Source organism: Capricornis sumatraensis, chromosome 18, assembly GCF_032405125.1.
Source record: "Capricornis sumatraensis isolate serow.1 chromosome 18, serow.2, whole genome shotgun sequence".
In the NCBI taxonomy this organism is placed as follows: domain Eukaryota; kingdom Metazoa; phylum Chordata; class Mammalia; order Artiodactyla; family Bovidae; genus Capricornis; species Capricornis sumatraensis.
The window spans coordinates 47,819,992-47,841,994 of record NC_091086.1 but is presented as its reverse complement, the minus strand read 5'-3'; the positions used below and the strand labels follow the sequence as shown (position 1 = coordinate 47,841,994).

Genomic DNA, 22,003 nt, shown 5'->3' with positions numbered 1-22,003 from the left:
TAGTCTACGAGACTAAAAAACTGCCAGAATCTAAATATAAAGAAAATCAGATAAATCCAGATTGTGGGATAGTCTACAAGACAACTTGTCTGAATTCTTCCAAAACATCAAGGCTGGGATCTTCCTGGTGGTCCAATGGTTAAGAACACACCTTCCAATGCAGAGGACACGGTTCAATCCCTATTCCTGGAACTAAGATCTCACATGCCACGGGGCCTGCACACCACAACTACTGAGCCTGTACTCTCCGGAGCCCATGCTTGTACTGAGCCTGAGCCTGACCCTGAGCCTGTACTCTCTGGAGTCTGTGGCAAGCATATTGCTTGCCACAATGAAGGCCCGGTATGCCATAACTAAGACCTGACGCAACCAAACAGTAAATAAATAATATAAATATTTTTTAAAAAATCAAGGTCATGAGAGATAATATAAAGAGAGAAGTTATTCTGTGGTGGTGGTGGTTTAGTCGCTAAGTCATGTCCAATTCTTGTGATCCTGTGGACTGCAGCAACCCCCGGCTCCTCTGCCCATGGGATTTCCTAGACATGTATACTGGAGTGGGTTCCCATTTACTTCTCCAGGCAATCTTTCCAACTCAAGGACTGAACCCGAGTCCCTTGCATTGCAGGTGGATTCTTTACTGTTAAGCCACCAGGGAAGCCCCAGGGGTTATTCTACATCAAAGGAAAATGAAACTAATAACCAAATACAATCTATAATCCTTGACTGGATCCTGAATTTAAGACAAAGTACAAATACATCAACTATGGAGAAAGTCCAGCCATAAAAGACATTTGTGGACAACTGAAGAAAATTTACTAGATAATATCCATGTCCAATTTCTTATCTGCATTTTGTTATATAAAAGAATGCTCCTATTTTTAGGAAATACATGTGGAAGAATTCTAGGCAAGGCACCAAGTCATCGGCAACTTAGAAAACAAGGAAACATTGCTAAATCATTTGAAAATGTGTTTAAACAGAGGAAAGTTAAGCAAATGTAACAAAATAATATTTGGTGAATCTACGTAAATGTCGTATGGGAATGTGTTGTCTGTTTTTTTTTTTTCTTTCACTTTTCTGCAAAAGGAAAATTTTCTAAAATTGGGGAAAAAACATGAACCAGGGAATGGTGTATCTCTATACTTAGGGCATTCACAACAAGGAAAGCAGTTTACACCGTAGTACATATAAGACAAAATTCACTTTTTATAAAGAAACGATTATGTTTATATATGCATAATCCCATGGAAGAAAGTATAGAAAGACATGCACTAAAAGTTAATGGTAATTAGTGTCTAGGGATAGATGCCTAGTAATTTAATTTTTCCTCCTTTTTAAATCAATAGCTTTGAGTTTTAAAATGATACATCACTTACATATGAAAGCAGTAAACATAAATAATTATTTTCATGCTGTGTAAGGTATATTTAAGCAACTGAGAAAGACAAAGGCTGAGAGAGGCAGAAAGAAAAAGGGAAGAATAGATGCAAGGGAAAAACAAGGAAAAGGAAAGGATAATATCACATTCCTTATTTATTAAAGCTGATGTGTGTTTTTTTCCTTAAGTGTCCAAATAGATTTCACTGAAATAACTCCATTTACAGTTATAACCAGTTAACCAGAGAAAGGCAGAAAAGTTGTATCTGTTCAATCATGAGTAACAAATCAAAGAATAATAGTATCTCCTTATGTCAGTTCATTTCCACACGGCTGTCTTAATTAACTTACAAATCTGTCCCCATTGCTCCCTTTCTCGAGCTCTCTTTGGCATCCTGTCTGCCCACAAGATAAAGACAAGACAACACAGCAGACCATACAAGGCTTTCCACACTGACATTTCCAGCCTCAATTTCCTGTTATCCTGTGTATCCTGTATTTCAGCCACAATGAACTCTTGATCCCAAACATATCATGCCTGACTAATTTGTATCCCTAACATCATGCACAGAGTTCGACATAGAGTAAGAGATTAAAAATAATCTGAGAAATAAAAAACGTTTAAAAATTCAGCGGCTACTTCTAACACCTCAACTACCAAAAAACATCAAGAGATGAAAAATGAAATTACCTATGCCACCTTAAATCCTCCATGAATAAGACAGCATACTAAGGAATAAGTAAAATGCAAAACCAACAACAAACTATACATTAGTACATCACTAAGTGTCTTCAAAAAAGCCATGTGTGACTTTAAGCACTCCAATACTACAACATACCTCAGTGGAAAATTAGGAAGTACAGTGGGCACAGCAAGGTTTTAGTGATTATTCTTGGCCAGGAAAAATATGTGATTACTAAGGAAAATAAATCTACTCTGTTCTTCCAAAAATGTGTTATAAAACCATCATCTATGAATGTTTATAAAGGCCCCCAATATTTTCAAATTACTTATTCCTGATAGTAAATATGAAGATATAACTCCTTGTGAGCTGGAAAAACAATGTAAATATGTCAGTGGTACCTCCTGAAGTTAACCTTGAACTTTCAAATTCATTTGGAAAAGTCAGACAGGAAATGACCCTGTAGAATACTGGATGTTATTTTCTCTGACCGCAATGCTAGGCCCAAGGTTTTAGAAGCCCAGAGGGCATTTTTACATTCTGCTAAAATTTCCTGGCATTAAAAAAAAAACAACCATACATCATAAGAGTATGGTTCATCTGCCACACTATGTACAAATATTTGTATTAACACCTACCAATTAATTCAATTCTTGCTTTACTGGGAGTAAAATCATCCCACAGAAAACCGAGATAGTTTCTTAGTGAGTTTAATTTGCTTACTCATTTAAACACACTTTATCAGTCTTACCAGAATAAGTAACTGCAGTGGTACTATAAGTAGCACTCTGGGTATAGGATGGCACCACAGTAGCTGCAGCTGCTACTGGCTGTACGGTGGAGGATACAGGATAAATGGAGAAAGTAGTGGTAGCTGGACTTGGTGTGGCTGGTTTTATGGCTGTCACTTGTCGAGTTTGCTGGGCTTGTGTATACTGAGTTGCACCTTGGCTATAACCTGCTTTTGGGGCTAAATTGGGAAAGAGACATAAGAAAATTAGAAAGGTGAACCAGTATAGTTACTGTACCAATATCCTAGAAAAAACAAACATAAACATCATTAACTGGAAATTTTATGCTAGCAATTTCTCCTTGATAAAAGGAGTAAAATTCTTATTACCAACTTCATAAAGTACAACATCTATATAAATTACTATTCTTCCCCAGATGCTTTCTATATATTTCCAAAATGACATTTTGTCAAGATTTGCCACTAATTGAAATACCACTACTACTTAAACCATGTCATTAACAAATAGTTTTAAGGAAAGAATGTGTGTGTGTGTATTTGGGCTACTCAGTATACTTGAGAGTTATACTTAATACTGGGAACAAAACAGAGTGTGCCTCAAAGTATAATTTAAGTCACAGTAAAATTTTCAATGCTTGATTATATGGAACTTGTTCAAATACCATTTAAAAGAAGTTTACTGATTTGTCCATAGTGAACTTCAAGCTAATTACAACCCACAAGGAGCTACTTAATTCTTCAAATGTCAATAGCTCGAGTGCAGCTGTTCTTAAACGGCTATCATGTCTCGCCTGAACTTTCTGCTGTCTTTGAACACATTACAACCAGTGTATACCTGGGGTACAGTGTTAAAGAATCTGCCTGCTAATGCAGGAGACTCAAGTTTGATCCCTGGGTAGGGAAGATCCCCTGCAGTAGGCAATGGCAACCCACTCTAGTATTCTTGCCTGGAAAATTCCATGGACAGAAGAACCTGGCAGGTGGGCTACAGTCCATGGGGTCACAAAGAGTCGGATATGACTGAGCGCACATATACTTATTTGAATACCTTAAGAATCTTATGAGATTTACCATCACTAAATTAATAATTAATCCCTCATTAAGGATCACTAAAGCATACAAATGTAATTTTCTGAGAAAGGCCCAAATATATCAGGGACCAAACTCATTTACACTTAGTTAAGTAAATGTACTTTAAATAAACAGCACTTAACAGTTTATAAAACTTTTTCTACACATAGTATGAACTCTGATCCACATAACATACAGATGTGTACAACATTTTACCAGAAAACTCTGATGTCCAAGAGCTAAATAATTTTAAAAAGTCACATGGTCATGTCAGATTTTAGACTATACCATGGTAATCTGACTCAAGATTAATTCAGTACTCTTCAGCATAATCCATCAAACCTTGGTAATTAATCAAGAAGTTTATTAAAGCTCATTGTACCCACAGATCATTAGAAAGGAGACTATAAGAAAAGTCAGGATCATTATAATTCAAAGTACTTTTAACCCACTTTCTAAGGGACTCATAAAATCAATCCTAGATCTAAAACTAACCTAGAAAGAGCTGAGTCAACTACCCCATTCACAAATAAGAGAAGAGATGAAATGAGGTAAAAAAATCACTTGCCCATGATACTGGTAACACCAGGGCTAGAAACCAATTCTACTCTTTCCTAATTCAAGGCTCTACCCACACTCTCATGGTCCTTCAAAAATAAAAGAGTCACCTACTTTCAGGCTGTATACTGTCATTCTGTTTATTTAACTTATATGTAGAGTATGTCATGTGAAATGATGGGCTGCATGAAGCTGGAATCAAGACTGCCGGGAGAAAAATAAACTCAGATATGAGGATGACACCACCCTTATGGCAGAAAGCGAAGAACTAAAAGAGTCTCTTGATGAAAGTGAAAAAGGAGAGTGAAAAACCTGGCTTAAAACTCAACATTAAAAAAATGAACATCATGGCATCCAGTCCCATCATTTTATGGCAAATAGATAGGGAAACAATGGAAACAGTAACAGACTTTATTTTCTTGGGCTCCAAAATCACTGCAGATGGTGACTGCACCCAAGAAATTAGAAGATGCTCACTCCTTGGATGAAAAGCTATGACCAACATAGCATATTAAAAAGCAGAGTCATTACTTTGCTGGCAAAGGTCCATCTAGTCAAAGCTATGGTTTTTCCAGTCGTCTTGTATGGATGTGAGAGTTGGACTATAAAGAAAGCTGAGTGCTGAAGAATTGATGCTTTTGAACTGTGGTGTTGGAGAAGTCTCTTGAGAGTCCCTTGGACTGCAAGGAGATCAAACCAGTCAACACTAAAGGAAATCAGTCCTGAATACTCACTGCAAGGACTGATGCTGAAGCTTCAATACTCTGGTCACCTGATGTGAAGAAATGACTCCTTGGAAAAGACCCTGATGCTGGGAAAGATTGAAGGCAGGAGGAGAAGGGGATGACAGAGGATGAGATGGCTGGATGGCATCACTGACTCGATGGACATGAGTTTGAGCAGGCTCTGGGAGTTGGTGATGGACAGGGAGGCCTGGCATGCTGCAGTCCATGGGGTCATAAAGAGTTGCACACCACTGAGCAACTGAACTGACTAACTTTTCAGAACTCAAAAGAGCTTTGGTCTTAAAGGTGCTCAGTTAAATTTCTATGAAAAAAAAAATCCATCTTTTAAAGACTACAGATATGTAGGCTTTGCAAACAAAACAGTTTCTGCATTCAAACCGTTAATATATATTGTACTATCAGTGGCTGATAACAAAACCAACTGTCATTACAGATCAGAGAAAGATGAATTAAAAATATGGATCCACAAAATGGAAACCACCATCAGGGCCTCCACTTATTACAAAGGAAGGTATGTCTGGGCATTTCTGGGCCAAAAGCAGGCAGCCAGAAGTTACTGCCACAACTTCTTTTGTACCGCTTATTTCAGCAGAAAAAGAACTGTAAGCTGAAGATCAGACATGAAATACACTTCCAAGAGAGAAGGATATGATTATGAACTGCCTCCAGAGCCTTCTCTCTTTGGGACTCAAAGGCATTTTTACACAGAAAAGAGGACATGGCTAGAACCTGCCTCTCAAGGTAATATAACACAATAAGTTTAGATGGATTCAAAAGCCTATCTTCATTAAATAACACCTTGAATAATATGTTTCAACAGTGTACAATGGAAGGGTGGTATGTTAATAAACTCACCTGTCTGATAGTAGGTCTCAGCAACAGAAGGCTGAGGCTGGGCGGCGGCAGCTACAGCAGCAGCAGTTGCTGTTGGTTGTTGGTAGTACTGCTTACTATCATAAGCTACAGCAGGAGCTGTGGATCTTACATATGAGTACGAATCCTAAAGAAAGAGAATGAAAGAAAATCTTGCTATCAGTGAAGTGGCAGAGGAAAAAACCTCATCTTTGCCACATTAAAAATCCAATAAAGGAAAACAGAAACCTAAATATGTATGAATATAAACAGAAGATTCAAATTCAACACAAAGGGGATTCATTTGGGACTTCATTAAATAAGATCAAATCATTTTAAGCAGCATGCTTAACTTTTACAGTAGAAAAAATCATCAAAACATTTAAAAATAAACATTACCTAAAAATTAATTTTATTTAAAAACTGAATGGTGGATCTGCCTTAAAGATGGACTCCAGAGTAAAGAACACCTGGGTGTTCTAAGCTTTGTGACTGTTTCAGCTTTCTTTTTGTTCGTCCTTATTTACCACTATTATTAACATAATGATGAGTAAGAGCTTCCAGGTGGAGGGAAGGTAAACAAGAGGTTCTAAGGGAAAGGAATATTAATTACAAATCTCAAAAGCAATGAAGATCAAGATGAGCTGGTTGAATTCTAGCACTGTATATAGTGAGGAGGGCTTGGGAGGCACACAGGTAGAAAGACTGAAGAAGTAGGCAGGACCCAGAAAATGATGGGCTTCATACACCCTATTAAAAATAATAAAATTTATTATATTCTGTCTATGGACGTAAGGAAAACAACCACACGTCAAAGTAATTCTGAGTTTAGAAACCTGCTAAATATTAATAGCAAATGCTAATAATGCTGATCCATGTCAATTTCTTGGATAACAAAATAAATCCCTTTATTTTAGAAAGAATATTAAAAAATCAGAAGCCCCAAAGTTTAAAAACTAGATCTTAAAAGTAAACAAACAAAAAATGGGTTAAAAGAATTAGGACCAAATTTATTAAATAAGCAAGTAGTAATTTAGTGCCATATGAGACATAGAGAGACCATATTTTTATAAAGAGAATTAAGAGCTTTATGTTCCCATAAACCTAATAAGAAGCAATTAGATGACTTAAGGGCAGGATCAATTTCTGTTATAAAGAAATAGTATCTCGAGGGGAAGTACACATAGTCAACAGAATTTCCACAGTGTTTCAGGAAGACATTATGTAATTTGCTTTGTTTAATGGCATTCCAGCATGTGGGTTCCCACACCAGAGGCTAAACCCAAGCTCCCTGCAGTGGAAGTGCCAGGTAACCACTGGACTGACAGGCAAGTCCTAACACTATGTAATCTGTTTGTCCCACACAGCTGAAGCTCATGGTTCTCGAAACAGACATAGGGGTGTCCCAAGTGGATAAATAATGCCACAGTACCAACAAGGGGCAGAAGACCTTATATGTCTTAATTTTTCTCAAAACCCTTGTTAAATTAAAATATTTAGCCAGTAATTTTTTTTTAATTAAAGCAAACATATATATAGAGTGAAGTGAAATGGACTAGGCTATTAAAAATATAAAACTCACTGCAAGGAAGCTTAATCTCTGGAGTATGCCCCTGGATTACCTAGGAATATACACTCACTTTTCTCTATCATTAGAGGTATATTTTGCAAGACTCAAGTTTGAAAAGCATTGGCTTGGACATTACATTAAACACTGATGCCACTGAACCTGTATGTTAAGGCTAATGAAAGCAGAAGCTTTCTTACCTGGTAGTTCTGTGTAGTAGCTGGGGGTGGTGGTGGAGGTGCTTCTTGTTGCCTCTGTGTATAACCATAGTCAGTCGCTGTGTGTGCAGTGGGGTAACCTCCATAAGCAGCAGCTGTTGCAGCAGCTGCAACAGCTACTGGAGCAGGCCTGGCAACTGCAACTGTGGCGGCTGCTGGTGCATAGGCAGCAGTAACTGTGTGAGCAGCCACTGGAGCCTGATGGACAGTGTAGCTAGCAACGGTGGTTGGATGCGAGTAGGCTACACCCGAAGCTGGCTGCTGGCTATATTGTGGAGTAGAAGAATAAACAAAATACAATTTAATTTTTAAAATCTAGGAATTCAATCAACTTAAAAGCACATTTCCCAGTAATTTAATCATGGACTACAAAAGAACAAGTATGAACTTAATAAACCACCTAACCAAATACCCTATTTGTTACTGTTGCATAATTTTCATCCCTTAATCTGAATAAATTAAGACAGTCACACTTATTGTTTCAGATCAAAAGATCATTATCACAAAGCAGGGAGGACAAACTGAGATAAGAAGCAGTATTAGGAAGAAAAACTGATTAAATTAGGAGCTTATTCTAGCTCCAATTAAGGAAAACATTTAAGGTAAAAATTGTTACCGACATGACTTAAGAAATACTTCTGCTGCTCTAAGGCAGTGGTTCTCAACTAGGGGAGACTATGCCCTCCTATAGATACCTGGTCATGTCTGGAGATATTTTTGATGATCAAACTGCAGAGGAGAAGGTGGTGACGTGTGCTACTCATATTTAGTGGGTAGAGGTCAGTGATGCTGTTATATATCCTATAAAGGACAGCTATCCACAACAAAGAATTATCCAAAGAATGCCAACAGTGCTGAGGTTGAGAAATCCTCTAGAGTACAGATTTTACAATGCAGTATCTATTATATTAGATACATTTTCCAGGTTACAGGCAGCAATCATTATACACATTTCTTTCTCTCTTAAAAATGTAGCACATGCTGCAAAAGGAGACCTAAGTCAGATGTTTTGCAATCATAACCATTTAGACCTCAAAGAGACAAAACCATTTTCCAAAACTCTGATTCAAATCAATCTTCAGGTAAAGTTCTTAAAGTAACATTTACTTTAATTTTTAATTTGACAGCCTATGTCACATAAAACAAGGCCCACAGATGTTAGCATATAAAAACGTTTTTGTTGTTTTAGGTTCTCTGTTAAGTAATACATTCACAATCACACCTGCTAAAGCTCTATTACCAAGGCAGAAATGCCTTCTTAAAAAAAACGACAGCCCCAACAGTTATTTACCTGACAGGTTTTAGCTGACCATACGTTTTAATACGACTCAAAAGTTAAGTACTGCTAAGAAAAAAAAATACCTGACATAGCTGAAGCTGCACTAATAAACTAGTGTGCCTGATTCATGGGTTACAGTACAGGATATTCTTCACTGGTATGCACAATACCAAAAAAATATGGCATAGAATTAAAATCTGGGGCCATCATATTTTAACTGTATTATGGAAGACACTGACAATTAGAATGTATTCAAAAGGAATCAGTATGAAGTTTATAAGTATGGGTATTATTTTACATAAAAAGTAGAGGACCTGGGGACATTCAGTCTAGAAAAGGTGACCTTGGAAGATATGATAGCTGCCTTCTAATAGAAGAGACTTACTCCATGCTGCTCCAGAGAACAGAACTAGAACCAATGGATGGAAGGGTGGCAGATTTCAGCCCAATATGAAAAAGAAAAAAAAACAAAAACTTAGAACAGAGTCCAAAGAAACTCTTATAATTTCTATTTGGATGAGGTTTTCCACATTTTGACACTAAAAATTAGCTAACATTTTCTACATATATGCCAATTATAAGACAGGAAAAAGGAAGTTTAAACTGCAATAGTGGGAAATTAGATGGGCATTGACATTTTCTATGGATAATTCCACATTGTTAAGAAAAATTCCAGTAACGTATAGTTCTTCAAAATTCCTAGAACCGAGAAAGAGAATCATGTTTAAAATATAAATGCACCAGTTCTGTGGAACTTGTATTTAACATTTACTGGTTAAGATTTCGCACGTACAGGCTATACGGATACATAAAAATCCAGAGAGTCTTGAATTCCTATACTGTTTCCATTCATCCCACTGCTCTTCATCGAGCATCTGTTCACATTTTATGCTCCCCAAAATGTGTCCTATAGGACAAAAAGCAAAAGTTGGAGTAGAATAGAAATATCAAGTATGCTAGGCAGGCAATTTGATGTATACTGCCTCTGATCTTTAGAAGTCCACACAGCTTGGGGATGGATGACCTTGTGCTCTGGTTTATGCCTATTGCCCCACATATTTATTAATAGTATTCTCACTCAACTATGTCTCAATGTGAACAATAAATTTTATAGTCACTCTTCCCAGCAGCCATATAAAAAAGATGCCAGTGCATTTAGCAATTACCATATATTTACATCCTTAAGGTTAACTAATCTAACTTGCTCTCTACAAGCAGGTCCCTAACCATCATCTGGACTGGAACCACAGCCTCCAACAAAGCATCATGAAGATGATGATCCACTCTCAGTTCCCAGGGAGTCAAGGGCTAGGGCAGCTGACAGCAGTTAAGAATAAGGATTCTCTGATGTGTTATCTTAGATCCATCTGGGAAATTCTCTTTCAATTTCAAATATCTTTAGAAAAACGGTCTTTTACATGACACAGATGACCACACTGGACTATACTAATGCAATTAAATATCAAGCAGCTAATTCTAAACAATTAATTTTTAAGAATTCAGGTCAAGTTCAAATTAGTTTATGTAAAATTAGTCTTAAGTTGAAACAGTTCAAATCAAGGTTTTTGCCTAGTCTCGAGTGTTAGAATAAAAGGTAAGTTATACCTCTATATAAAACTTAAGACTTAACCATCTTTATGGAGAAGAAAATGGCAAATCACTCCAATATTCTTGCCTGGCAAATCCCAAGGACAGAGGAGCCTGGTGGGCTACAGTCCATGAGGTCGCAAAAAGTCAGACACAACTGAGCACACACGCACAACTGTCCTTAAGTCGTTTCTTAAATAGGGAACTCCCTGGCAGTCCAGTGGTTAGGACTCTGAACTCTCACTGCCAATGGCCCCAGTTCAATCCCTGCTTGGGAACTAAAATCCCACAAGTCATGTGCTCCCCCCACCAATCTTAAATAAACCAGGACATAAAATAAAAACCCACATCCTGTGCCACAGAAATAATCTGTGAAATGAGATTTTCATTTACTAAACAACCAGGAGAGCAGAGGCTTTTATTTAGATGATAATATCCTTTGTAAATAAATCTAATCAGTTTCAGTCAGTTTTAAAGTGCAACAAACTAAAAAAAACAAATTATGAAACAAACATAGGAAATCAACATGGGTAAGAAAGCTTAAGAAATAATCAGACATAAAATAAGAATGGTATTTCTCTTGAGGGGGGAGCATTTAGGATATTATTGATATTAAAGAGTAAAAAAATGTTTCATATTCCTGAACTATTTACCTTCAGCTTAAGAACTGAAGCTAAAGATGTTCAAACTACCTACCACACAACTGCACTCATTTCACATGCAAGGTAATGCTCAAAATTCTTCAAGCTAGACTTCAATAGCATGTGAACCAAGAACTTGCAGATGTATAAGCTGGACTGAGAAAAGGCAGAGAAACCAGAGATCAAATTGCCAACATTCGCTGAATCATAGGGAAAGCAAGAGAATTTCAGAAAAGTATCTACTTCTGCTTCATTGACTATGCTAAAGCCTTTGACTGTGTGGATCACAATGAACTGTGGTAAATTCTTAAAGAGTTGGGAATACCAGACCACATTACCTGTCTCCCAAGAAACCTGTCTGCAGACTAGGAAGCAACAGTTAGAACCAGACATGGAACATGGACTGGTTCAAAATTGGGAAAGGAGTACATCAAGTTTGTATACTGTTACCCTGCTTATTTAACTTCTATGCAGAGTACATCATGCAAAATGCTGGGCTCAATGAAGCAGAAGCTGGAATCAAGAAGACTGCTGGGAGAAACAGCAACTACATCAGAAACGCAGCCCATACTGCCCTAATGGCAGAAAGCAAAGAGTAACTAAATAGCCTCTTGATTGATGAAGGTGAAAAAGGAGAGTGAAAAGCTGGCTTAAAACTCATCATTCAGAAAACTAAGATCATGGTATCTGGTCCTAACACTTCATAGCAAATAGATGGAGAAAAAGTGGAAACAATGGCAGATTTTATTTTCTTGGGCTCCAAAATCATTCTGGATTGTGACTGTAGCAATGAAATTAAGATGCTTGCCCTTGGAAGGAAAGCTATGACAAACCTAGACAGCATATTAACAAGCAAAGGCATCACTTTGCTGACAAAGGTCCATATAGTCAAAGCTATGATCTTTCCAGCAGTCATGTACAAATGTGAGAGTTGGACCATAAAGAAGGCTAAGTGACAAAAAATTATGCTTTCAAATTGTGGTGCTGGAGAAGACAACGAGAGTTACTTGAACAGCAAAAGTTACTTGAACCAGTCAATCCTAAAGGAAATCACCTCTGAATATTCATTGAAGGATTGATGCTGCTGAAGCTCTAATACTTTGGCCACCTGATGCGAAGAGCCGACTCACTGGAAAAGACCCTGATGCTGGATAAGGTTGAGGGCAGAAGGAAAAGGGGGTGACAGAGGAGGAGATGGTTGGATGGCATCATCAACTCAATGGACATGAGTCTGAGTAAACTCCTGGAGATAGTGAAGGCCTGGTGTGCTGCAGTCCATGAGGTCACAAAGAATCAGACACGTCTTAGCAACTGAAAACCAACAAAGCTGAAAGTGAAGACAGTCAGAAGACTTATCAAAATAGACAGCCAGCCAAAATGACCAGATATTACTACAAACTGAAAAAGAAACAAGAATGATTCCATGGGACATGGATAACTCAAAGCAACAGGTAAGAATTTTCAAAATCTCCAATTTGTATCTATAAAATAAGAACTTTACACTTGTTAGAAGATAAAAGTGAAGGACATTAACAAGATAAAGAAAATGATTAAAAAGAAAGGATAAATATAGCAGGTCTTAAATTCTAACAAGAAGGAATTCTAGAGAAAAGAAAAAAAGCAGATGGAAGAAATTAAGAAATAAAATTTTCCCACTCTTGAAGGGAGGAATGTGTTTTCAAATTCAGAGGTCTACAGAGTGCAGAACAGAAAGAAAGGACAACGCTGACATTTAGCTTTTCATAACACCTCAAGACAAAGAGAAAAAAAATCCTTTAACTCTCCAGACACAAACAAAACAGGTTACCTACACACAACTAAATGAAAATCAGACTTATTTTTAACACTAGTGGCTGGAAGACAATATGGTAATGTCTTGAAAATTCAAGGGAAAATGGTTATCAATGTGGAATTCTGCACCCATCTAAACTATTAACACAGAATATAGATTCTGACATTTAAGGTCTGAAGTTTACCTCCTATATGCCTTTCCTTAGGAAGCTACATGAAAATGTACTTCACCAAAAAATTAAACAAGAAAAATACCATGGAATTCCACAAACAGTGGATTCAAACTAGGAGAGTGATAAAAGCCCAGGTCAGCAGTAATACAAAGGCCCAGATGAGACCGCAATCAAAGGAAGGACAGAAGCCTCCAGGAGAAAGATGTTCAGGAAAACAGATGACTGGACAATAGACAGCAGATCAGGAGCCTGGGGAAATCTCATGATATAATCAAGGCACCAAGAAGACTTGGGTGAAAAACAGGTTAATGAAAGACTTCAGGAAATATGAAACTGGTCAAGAAAAATCATGATCACAGCTGAGCAACTAGTAGAGTGTAAAAAAAGGAAAACCCGTTTGAACTTGAGCCTAGAAAGATTATTAAGTGATACAGGGTTATAAAATGGAATACACTAGGAATTCTAATCATAGATCAGTACTTGGCACCACAGTATATACTATTTACAGTTATAAAAATGAAATGGTTTTGCTTTCAAGTTTTAGAATAAACCTAAATCACGGAAGATAAACTATTACAGAACACAATGTAAATGCTATCACAAGGAAAACTACTGCTGAGTAGATGGATGGAGTGGAGAAAGAAGGAGAGTGAAGCAGAAGAATTTAAAGATTCTTAACAGTACCAAGATACTATCAGCTTGTGATGGAACGACAACAGAACTGACAGTACTGTTGGAAGAGAGACAGCCATATTACTGGATCTGGGAGGAGAAACATGAGAAGCATATATGAACTCACCACGACTGTAAGAAGTCAAATTAATGTATAGTTGATAAATTAAGATATAAAAATGCAGCATACTATTTAGTGATATGGAAGTTAGAAATAAAACCAAGATGTATTAAAGGTGAGGGTCCCTAGGAAGTGGAATTAGGAAGCAGGGAGAAGGAAAATAAGGGACTTATTATCATTAAGTCCTTCTATCTATTTTTAACTGGTTAATGCATTATTCTGGGAAAAGGGAAGCATAAGATATTAGAACAGAATTCTAAGACAGGCAACTTTAATGACTAACAAGTCAGCCCTAAATTTAAATACTCCCTTATAGTTATTCCAATACAACTCTACACCTACATTTCTGGCCTCAACCTGAATCTGTACCCGACTCTGGGCCCATCTTTCAAATTCCATTAATATGACCTGGCTTTATATTACACTACTGAAATCACAATAAGTTATGTGTACAAATGGCTTGTCCACATAAATGGCATCTAGTAACAGGGGAAACTTTCCTACATTTCAGTTCTCAAAACGTGATCCAAGGACAGCTAAGGGTCTCTAAGATTATTACACAGGGTCCACAAGGTTGGTTCTCTTTTTTCAATTACAAATTGCCTTCATATATTTTAATCCAAACAACTTATTGCAACAGACTAAATGCAAAAGCAGACATGGGAATCCAACCATCTTATCTCTATATCCAAGGAGATATTAAAAAGATTTGTAAAAATGAAAAACAATGCTTCTCATCTCACTACTTTTTTTGTGGTTGGAATAGTTACTTTTCATAAAGATGTTCTTGGTTAGCACGTAGTGGCTTTCAGTTCAGTTCAGTTCAGTCTCTCAGTCGTGTCCGACTCTTTGCAACCCCATGAATCGCAGCACACCAGGCCTCCCTGTCCATCACCATTTCCTGGAGTTCACTCAGACTCATGTCCATCGAATCAGTGATGCCATCCAGCCATCTCATCCTCTGTCATCCCCTTCTCCTCCTGCCCACAATCCCTCCCAGCATCAAAGTCTTTTCCAGTGAGTCAACTCTTCACATGAGGTGGCCAAAGTACTGGAGTTTCAGCTTTAGCATCAGTACTTCCAAAGAAATCCCAGGGCTGATCTCCTTCAGAATGGACTGGTTGGATCTCCTTGCAGTCCAAGGGACTCTCAAGAGTCTTCTCCAACACCACATTTCAAAAGCATCAATTCTTCGGCACTCAGCCTTCTTCACAGTCCAACTCTCACATCCATACATGACCACAGGAAAAACCATAGCCTTGACTAGATGGACCTTAGTCGGCAAAGTAATGTCTCTGCTTTTGAATATGCTATCTAGGTTGGTCATAACTTTTCTTCCAAGGAGTAAGCGTCTTTTAATTTCATGGCTGCAGTCACCATCTGCAGTGATTTTGGAGCCCCCAAAAATAAAGTCTGACACTGTTTCCACTGTTTCCCCATCTATTTCCCAGGAAGTGATGGGACCGGATGCCATGATCTTCGTTTTCTAAATGTTGAGCTTTAAGCCAACTTTTTCATTCTCCTCTTTCACTTTCATCAAGAGGCTTTTTAGTTCCTCTTCACTTTCTGCCATAAGGGTGGTGTCATCTGCATATCTGAGGTTATTGATATTCTCCCGGCAATTTTGATTCCAGCTTGTGTTTCTTCCAGTCCAGCGTTTCTCATGATGTACTCTGCATTGAAGTTAAATAAGCAGGGTGACAATATACAGCCTTGACGTACTCCTTTTCCTATTCGGAACCAGTCTGTTGTTGCATGTCCAGTTCTAACTGTTGCTTCCTGACCTGCATACAAATTTCTCAAGAGGCAGGTCAGGTGGTCTAGTATTCCCATCTCTTTCAGAATTTTCCACAGTTTATTGTGATTCACACAGTCAAAGGCTTTGGCATAGTCAATAATAAAAACAATTTTATAAATATCTTAGAAGGGTCCCAGAACCTGAATGTTTGAGAATCACCATTTTATTATAAAACAGAACATTAACTTAAGGTCTGTGATGGTATTCATCCTTTATTTTTGTGCTCTTTACTTATAACCTCTTTAAGCAAAATGCTTCCATCTTATGACAGAGAAACAGTATTTGTGGTCCGTTAAAACGAAGAGTGCACGAGTGGCCAGAGGTCTGTTGCCTAAACCTAGGGCTCCAAATCTCCTCCTGGTTAACTGCTATAGATACCAATTTCTGTGTTAACAGAGACATCAAAGGCATTGGGAAGTAAAGGCTCAGAACTGTGGAACCCCCAAAAGAAACTAACAGAAAGTGAATTAGGAAAAACCCCACTTCCCCCTTTAAGGCAGAACTGTATGGAAACTTTCTTGTCTGAACCTTGGCTCTAGGTAAAGGAGAGAAGGCTCTTCTTTGATAATTCTTAACAAGTGAGCACTCTCCTAGCTTGGGCTCTGGAATTCACATTATCTGACCAGGGAAAACACCAAACCAAGTATCTCTGTGCTGACAATGCTTCCAGGTGCCACAGAATCCAGATTTCTCTCTAATGCTACAAGCCTGCAAGAAAGAGATCTCAGTCAAAAATGAAACCCATAAGGAAATAAGATACTATGAGCAAGAGCTTGTAAAATTATTTAAAAACTGATAAAACTACAATTATTAGAATTATTGGATACAAAACAGAAAATAAGCACACTAAAGACATAGTCAAAACCAAGACCAAGAGGTCAATCAAAAACAATTAGATGAATGGAAACAATTTCCAGAAATGAAATACAGTACATAAAAATTAGAATCTTAGAAAGGCATCACATAACTGATTAGACATAGCTGGCAAAAAAAAAAAAAAAAAGTCTGTAAAACTTACCCAGAATGCACACAAAGAGATGAAAGATATTAAAGAGGTTAAAAGACCAGGAGGAAAGAATAACAAATGTTAACTTGCAACTCACTGGAGCTACAAATGAAGAAAAAGAATGGGAGAGAGGACATCTAAATAGAATGTCTGATATAACAATCCTCATATCCAGGAGTCCCAACTACTCCAAAGTAAGATTAAATAAGGAATTCTCACCAAAATCCATCTGAGTGAAACTGTAAACACCAAAGAGTGAAAAGCATAACTAGTCTGAGGAAGAAAATTCCCTAGAGACTAAGTGATGACGTCTCAAGAAAAAACAAAACAAGAAAATCTGTTCTTAGTAAACCCATATTAAAGGACATTCTCAAAGATATACTTTAGGAAGAAAGAAAATGATCTCAGGATGAATGAACGTCAAGTTAAAAAAAAAAAAAAGGTAAATTTGAAGGCAAATTTAAATAATCACTGGCTATATAAGACAATTTTGTCCAACAACTGTCACAGGGTTTAGAAAATCTAAAAACAACAAAAGCACAAAATCAGCACAACTCATCAAAGTTAAAGCATTTTAAGTCCTTGTTCTGTTTAGGAAGGTAATGTAAAGGTACCTTCCTAAACAGATAAAGGTAATGATCACCTTTGAAGTGAAGTAAAATCACTTAGTCGTGTCCGACTCTGCGAGCCCGTGGACTGTAGCCTACCAGGCTCCTCCGTCCATGGGATTCTCCAGGCAAGAGTACTGGAGTGGGGTGCCATTGCCTTCTCCAGTAATATTTCTTTGAGCCCCCTTTTTTTTGTGGCGGGTGGGGGGCAAGAATACTGGAGTGGGTTGTCATTCCCTTCTCTAGGAGATCTTCCTGACCCAGGAATTGAACCTGGGTCTCCTGCAGTGTAGGCAGACGCTTCACCGTCTGAGCCACCGGGGAAGTAATTAACTTTAAATTAAAAATGTGAAATTTCTAGAGGAACCACCATAGGGCAGATGCAGAATGTTTAATTTTCTGACCTTGAAAGGCCATGAGGGGAAAAATAATCTCAAGAAAATGTAGGTAGCTTCTGTCACTTATATTATTAAATGTGTGTTTTTTACTCTGTTGAGTGTATCTGTTTCAACTTTGGATAACACAGTAAAGTAACTGATAAAACATTTTTTTCCTTCTTTTGGCACACAAAACACAACCTTTCCATTAGCCCAAATTTAATGTTCAACATTGTTGGACTCTTCTAGGTCAAATTATAGGATTTTCTATGTCTACAAAACTTCTGTCAAATTTATCTTCTTTATATTTAATAATGTTAAGAATGATGAAAAAAGACATATAACCTTTAGCTATTCCTTAAACTTGCTATGTCATGCTCTATTACCTTTACAATGCTATTAAAACAATAACTGCATCACTGCAGAATTTTGGAAGAAACTTAAATTCAGGCTCTATTTTCTTCTTAAAAACCAGAACCAATAAAATAACGAATCCTACAATTTCTACCAACTCATTAGATTTGTAGACTACAAGGGAGAAAGATGGTTAAATATCTGGATTAAATATCCCAGGTGTGGATGTGACTGGTGATATAAGCCAAGTCTGATGCTGTAAAGAGCAATACTGCATAGGAAGCTGGAATGTTAGGTCCATGAATCAAGGCAAATTGGAGTGGTCAAACAGGAGATGCCAAGAGTGAACATCAACATCTTAGGAATCAGCAAAATAAAATGGACTGGAATGGGTGAATTTAACTCAGATGACCATTATATCTACCACTGTGGGCAAGAATCCCTTAGAAGAAATGGAGTAGCCATCATAGTCAACAGAAGAGTCTGAAACGCAGTACTTGGCTGCAATCTCAAAAATGACAGAATGATCTCTGTTTGTTCCCAAGGCAAACCATTCAATATCACAGTAATCCAAGTCTATGCCCTGACCAGTAATGCTGAAGAAACTGAAGTTGAATGGTTCTAAGAAGACCTACAAGACCTTCTAGAACACACACCCCAAAAAGATGTCCTTTTCATTATAGGGGATTGAAATGCAAAAGTAGGAAGTCAAGAGATACCTGGAATAACAGACAAATTTGGCCTTGGAGTACAAAACAAAGCAGGTCAAAGGCTAATGGAGTTGCCAACAGAACGCACCAGTCACAGCAAACACCCTCCAACAACACAAGAGAAGACTCTAAACATGGACATCACCAGATGGTCAATACAGAAATCAGACTGATTATATTCTTTTCAGCCAAAGATGGAGAAGCTCTTAAGAGTTATCAAAAACAAGAGCAGGAGCTGACTGTGGCTCAGATCATGAACTCCTTGTTGCCAACAAGACTTAAATTGAAGGAATTAGTTCCCTACTAGACCATTCAGGTTTGACCTAAATTAAATCCCTTATGCTTATACAGTGGAAGGGACAAATAGATTCAAGGGATTAGATCTGATAAGCAGAGTGCCCGAAGAACTATGGACAGAAGCTCGGGATATTGTACAGGAAGCAGGGATCAAGACCATCCGCAAGAAAAAGAAATGCAAAAAGGCAAAACTGTTGTCTAAGGAAGTCTTACAAATAGCTAAGGAAAGAAGAGAAGCTAAAGGCAAAGGAGAAAAGTAAAGATATATCCCTTTGAATGCAGAGTTCCAAAAAATAGCAAGGAGACAGAAGAAAGCCTTCCTTGGTGATCAATGCAAAGAAATAGAGGAAAACAATAGAATGGGAAAGACTAGAGATCTCTTCAAGAAAACTGGAGACACCAAGAGAAATTTCATGCAAAATGGGCACAATAAAGGACAGAAATGTTACAGACCTATCAGAAGTAGAAGATATTAAGAAGAATATAGAATATATTCTGTGGCAAGAAGAACTATACAAAAAAAAATCTTCATGACCCAAATAACCACGATGGCGTGATCACTCACCTAGAGCCAGACATGCTGGAGTTTGAAGTCAAGTGGGCCTTAGGAAGCATCACTACGAACAAAGCTAGTGGAGGTGATGGAATTCCAGCTGAGCTATCTCAAATCCTAAAAGATGATGCTGTGAAAGTGTTGCACTCAATATGCCAGCAAATCTGGAAAACTCAACAGTGGGCATAGGACTGGAAAAGGTCAGTTTTCATTCCAATCCCAAAGAAAGGCAATGCCAAAGAACGTTCTGCACTCATCTCACATGCTAGAAAGGTAATGCTCAAAATTCCCCAAGCCAGGCTTCAACACTACGTGAACTGTGAACTTCCAGATGTTCAAGCTGGATTTAGAGAAGGCAGAGGAACCAGAGATCAAATTGCCAACATCTGCTGGATCACTGAAAAAGCAAGAGAGTTCCAGAAAAACATCTACTTCTGGTTTGTCGACTACACTAAAGCCTGTGACTGCGTGGATTACAACAAACTGTGGAAAATTCTTAGACATGGGAATACCAGACCACCTGATCTGTGAGAAATCTGTATGCAGGTCAAGAAACCGAACTGGACATGGAACAACAAACTGGTTCCAAATCGGGAAAGGAGTACGTCATGGCTGTATATTGTCACCCTGCTTATCTAACTTATATGCAGAGTACATCATGAGAGATGCTGGGCTGGATGAAGCACAAGCTGGAATCAAGATTGCTGGGAGAGATGACACCACCTTTATGGCAGAAAGCAAAGAACTAAAGAGCCTCTTGATGAAAGTGAAAGAGGAGAGTGAAAAAATTGGCTTAAAACTCAACATTCAGGAAACTAAGATCATGGCGTCTGGTCCCATCCCTTCATGGCAAATAGATGGGGAAACAATGGAAACAGTGGAAGACTTTACTTTCTTGGGCTCCAAAATCACTGCAGATGGTGACTGCAGCCATGATATTAAAAGACCCTTGCTCCTTGGAAGAAAAGTTATGACCAATGTAGACAGCATATTAAAAAGCAGAGACATTACTTTGCCAACAAAGGTCCGTCTAGTCAAAGCTATGGTTTTTCCAGGAGTCATGTATGGATGTTAAGAGTTGGACTATAAAGAAAGCTGAGCACCAAAGAATTGATCCATTTGAACTGTGGTGTTGGAGAAGTCTCTTGAGAGTCTCTTGGACCGCAAGGAGATCCAGCCCATCCATCCTAAAGGAAATCAGTCCTACGTGTTCAATGGAAGGACTAACGTTGAAGCTGAAACTCCAATACTTTGGCCACCTGATGCGAAGAACTGACTCCTTAGAAAAGACCCTGATGCTGGGAAAGATCAAAGGCGGGAGGAGAAGGGGACGACAGAGGATGAGATGGTTGAATGGCATCACCAAGTCTATGGACATGAGTTTGAGTAAGCTCCGGGAGTTGGTGACAGACAGAGAAGCCTGGTGTGCTACAGTCCATGGGGTCACAAAGAGTCAGACATGACTGAGCGACTGAACTGAATACTGAATAAATTCAGGCTCTATTTTCTTCTTAAAAACTAGAACAAATAAAATAACCACTCCTGCCATTTCTACCAACTCATTAGATTTATAGACTACAAGGGAGAGGGATGGTTACATACCATATGAACTGTTAACAGTTTTCTCGAGATCTTTTAGCTCTCAGTGTTGTACTGTTCTGTGTTTAGTCGCTCAGTCATGTCTGACTCTTAGGAACCCCATCAACTGTAGACTGCGGGTTCCTCTGCCCTTGGGGATTCTTCAGACAATACAGGAATGGGTTGCCATGCCCTCCTCCAGGGGATCTTTCCAACCCAGGGATCAAATCCAGGTCTCCCATATTGCAGGTGGATTCTTTACCATCTGAGCCACCAGGGAAGCCCAAGAATCCTGAAGTGGGTATTTCTATCCTTTCTCCAATGATCTTCCTGACCCAGGAATCAACCAGGGTCTCTCCTGCATTGCAAGTGGATTCTTTACCAGCTGAGCTACCACCAGGAGAAATGTCATTTGGATCCACTGAACCTCATTCTCTCCTTTTCGGTATTTTTGAGGTTATTTGACTATTTACATAAGAATAAGGGATAATGAAAAACTAATAGAAAAATTTCAATATGAATTATAAATTAAAATTCTTATTCCACATATAGACAAAATGGACCATGTTTTCTAAACATAACTGCTCATCAACTTTAATGCATAAACATGAAACATGTCCATCTGTAAATGC

At 38.1% G+C, this 22,003-nt stretch overlaps 1 protein-coding gene across 1 annotated transcript in view; it reads right to left on the bottom strand.

The window, feature by feature from the left end:
* ZFR (zinc finger RNA binding protein) overlaps window positions 1-22,003 on the bottom strand; it is an 84,931-nt gene that overhangs the window by 50,907 nt on the left and 12,021 nt on the right. Inside the window, exons 3-5 of the mRNA XM_068990386.1 lie at window positions 7,809-8,091; window positions 6,045-6,189; window positions 2,815-3,033 (exon numbers count right to left, since the gene is read on the bottom strand). Coding sequence (XP_068846487.1) covers window positions 2,815-3,033; window positions 6,045-6,189; window positions 7,809-8,091 — 647 coding nt within the window. The remainder of the gene's footprint in view (window positions 1-2,814; window positions 3,034-6,044; window positions 6,190-7,808; window positions 8,092-22,003) is intronic.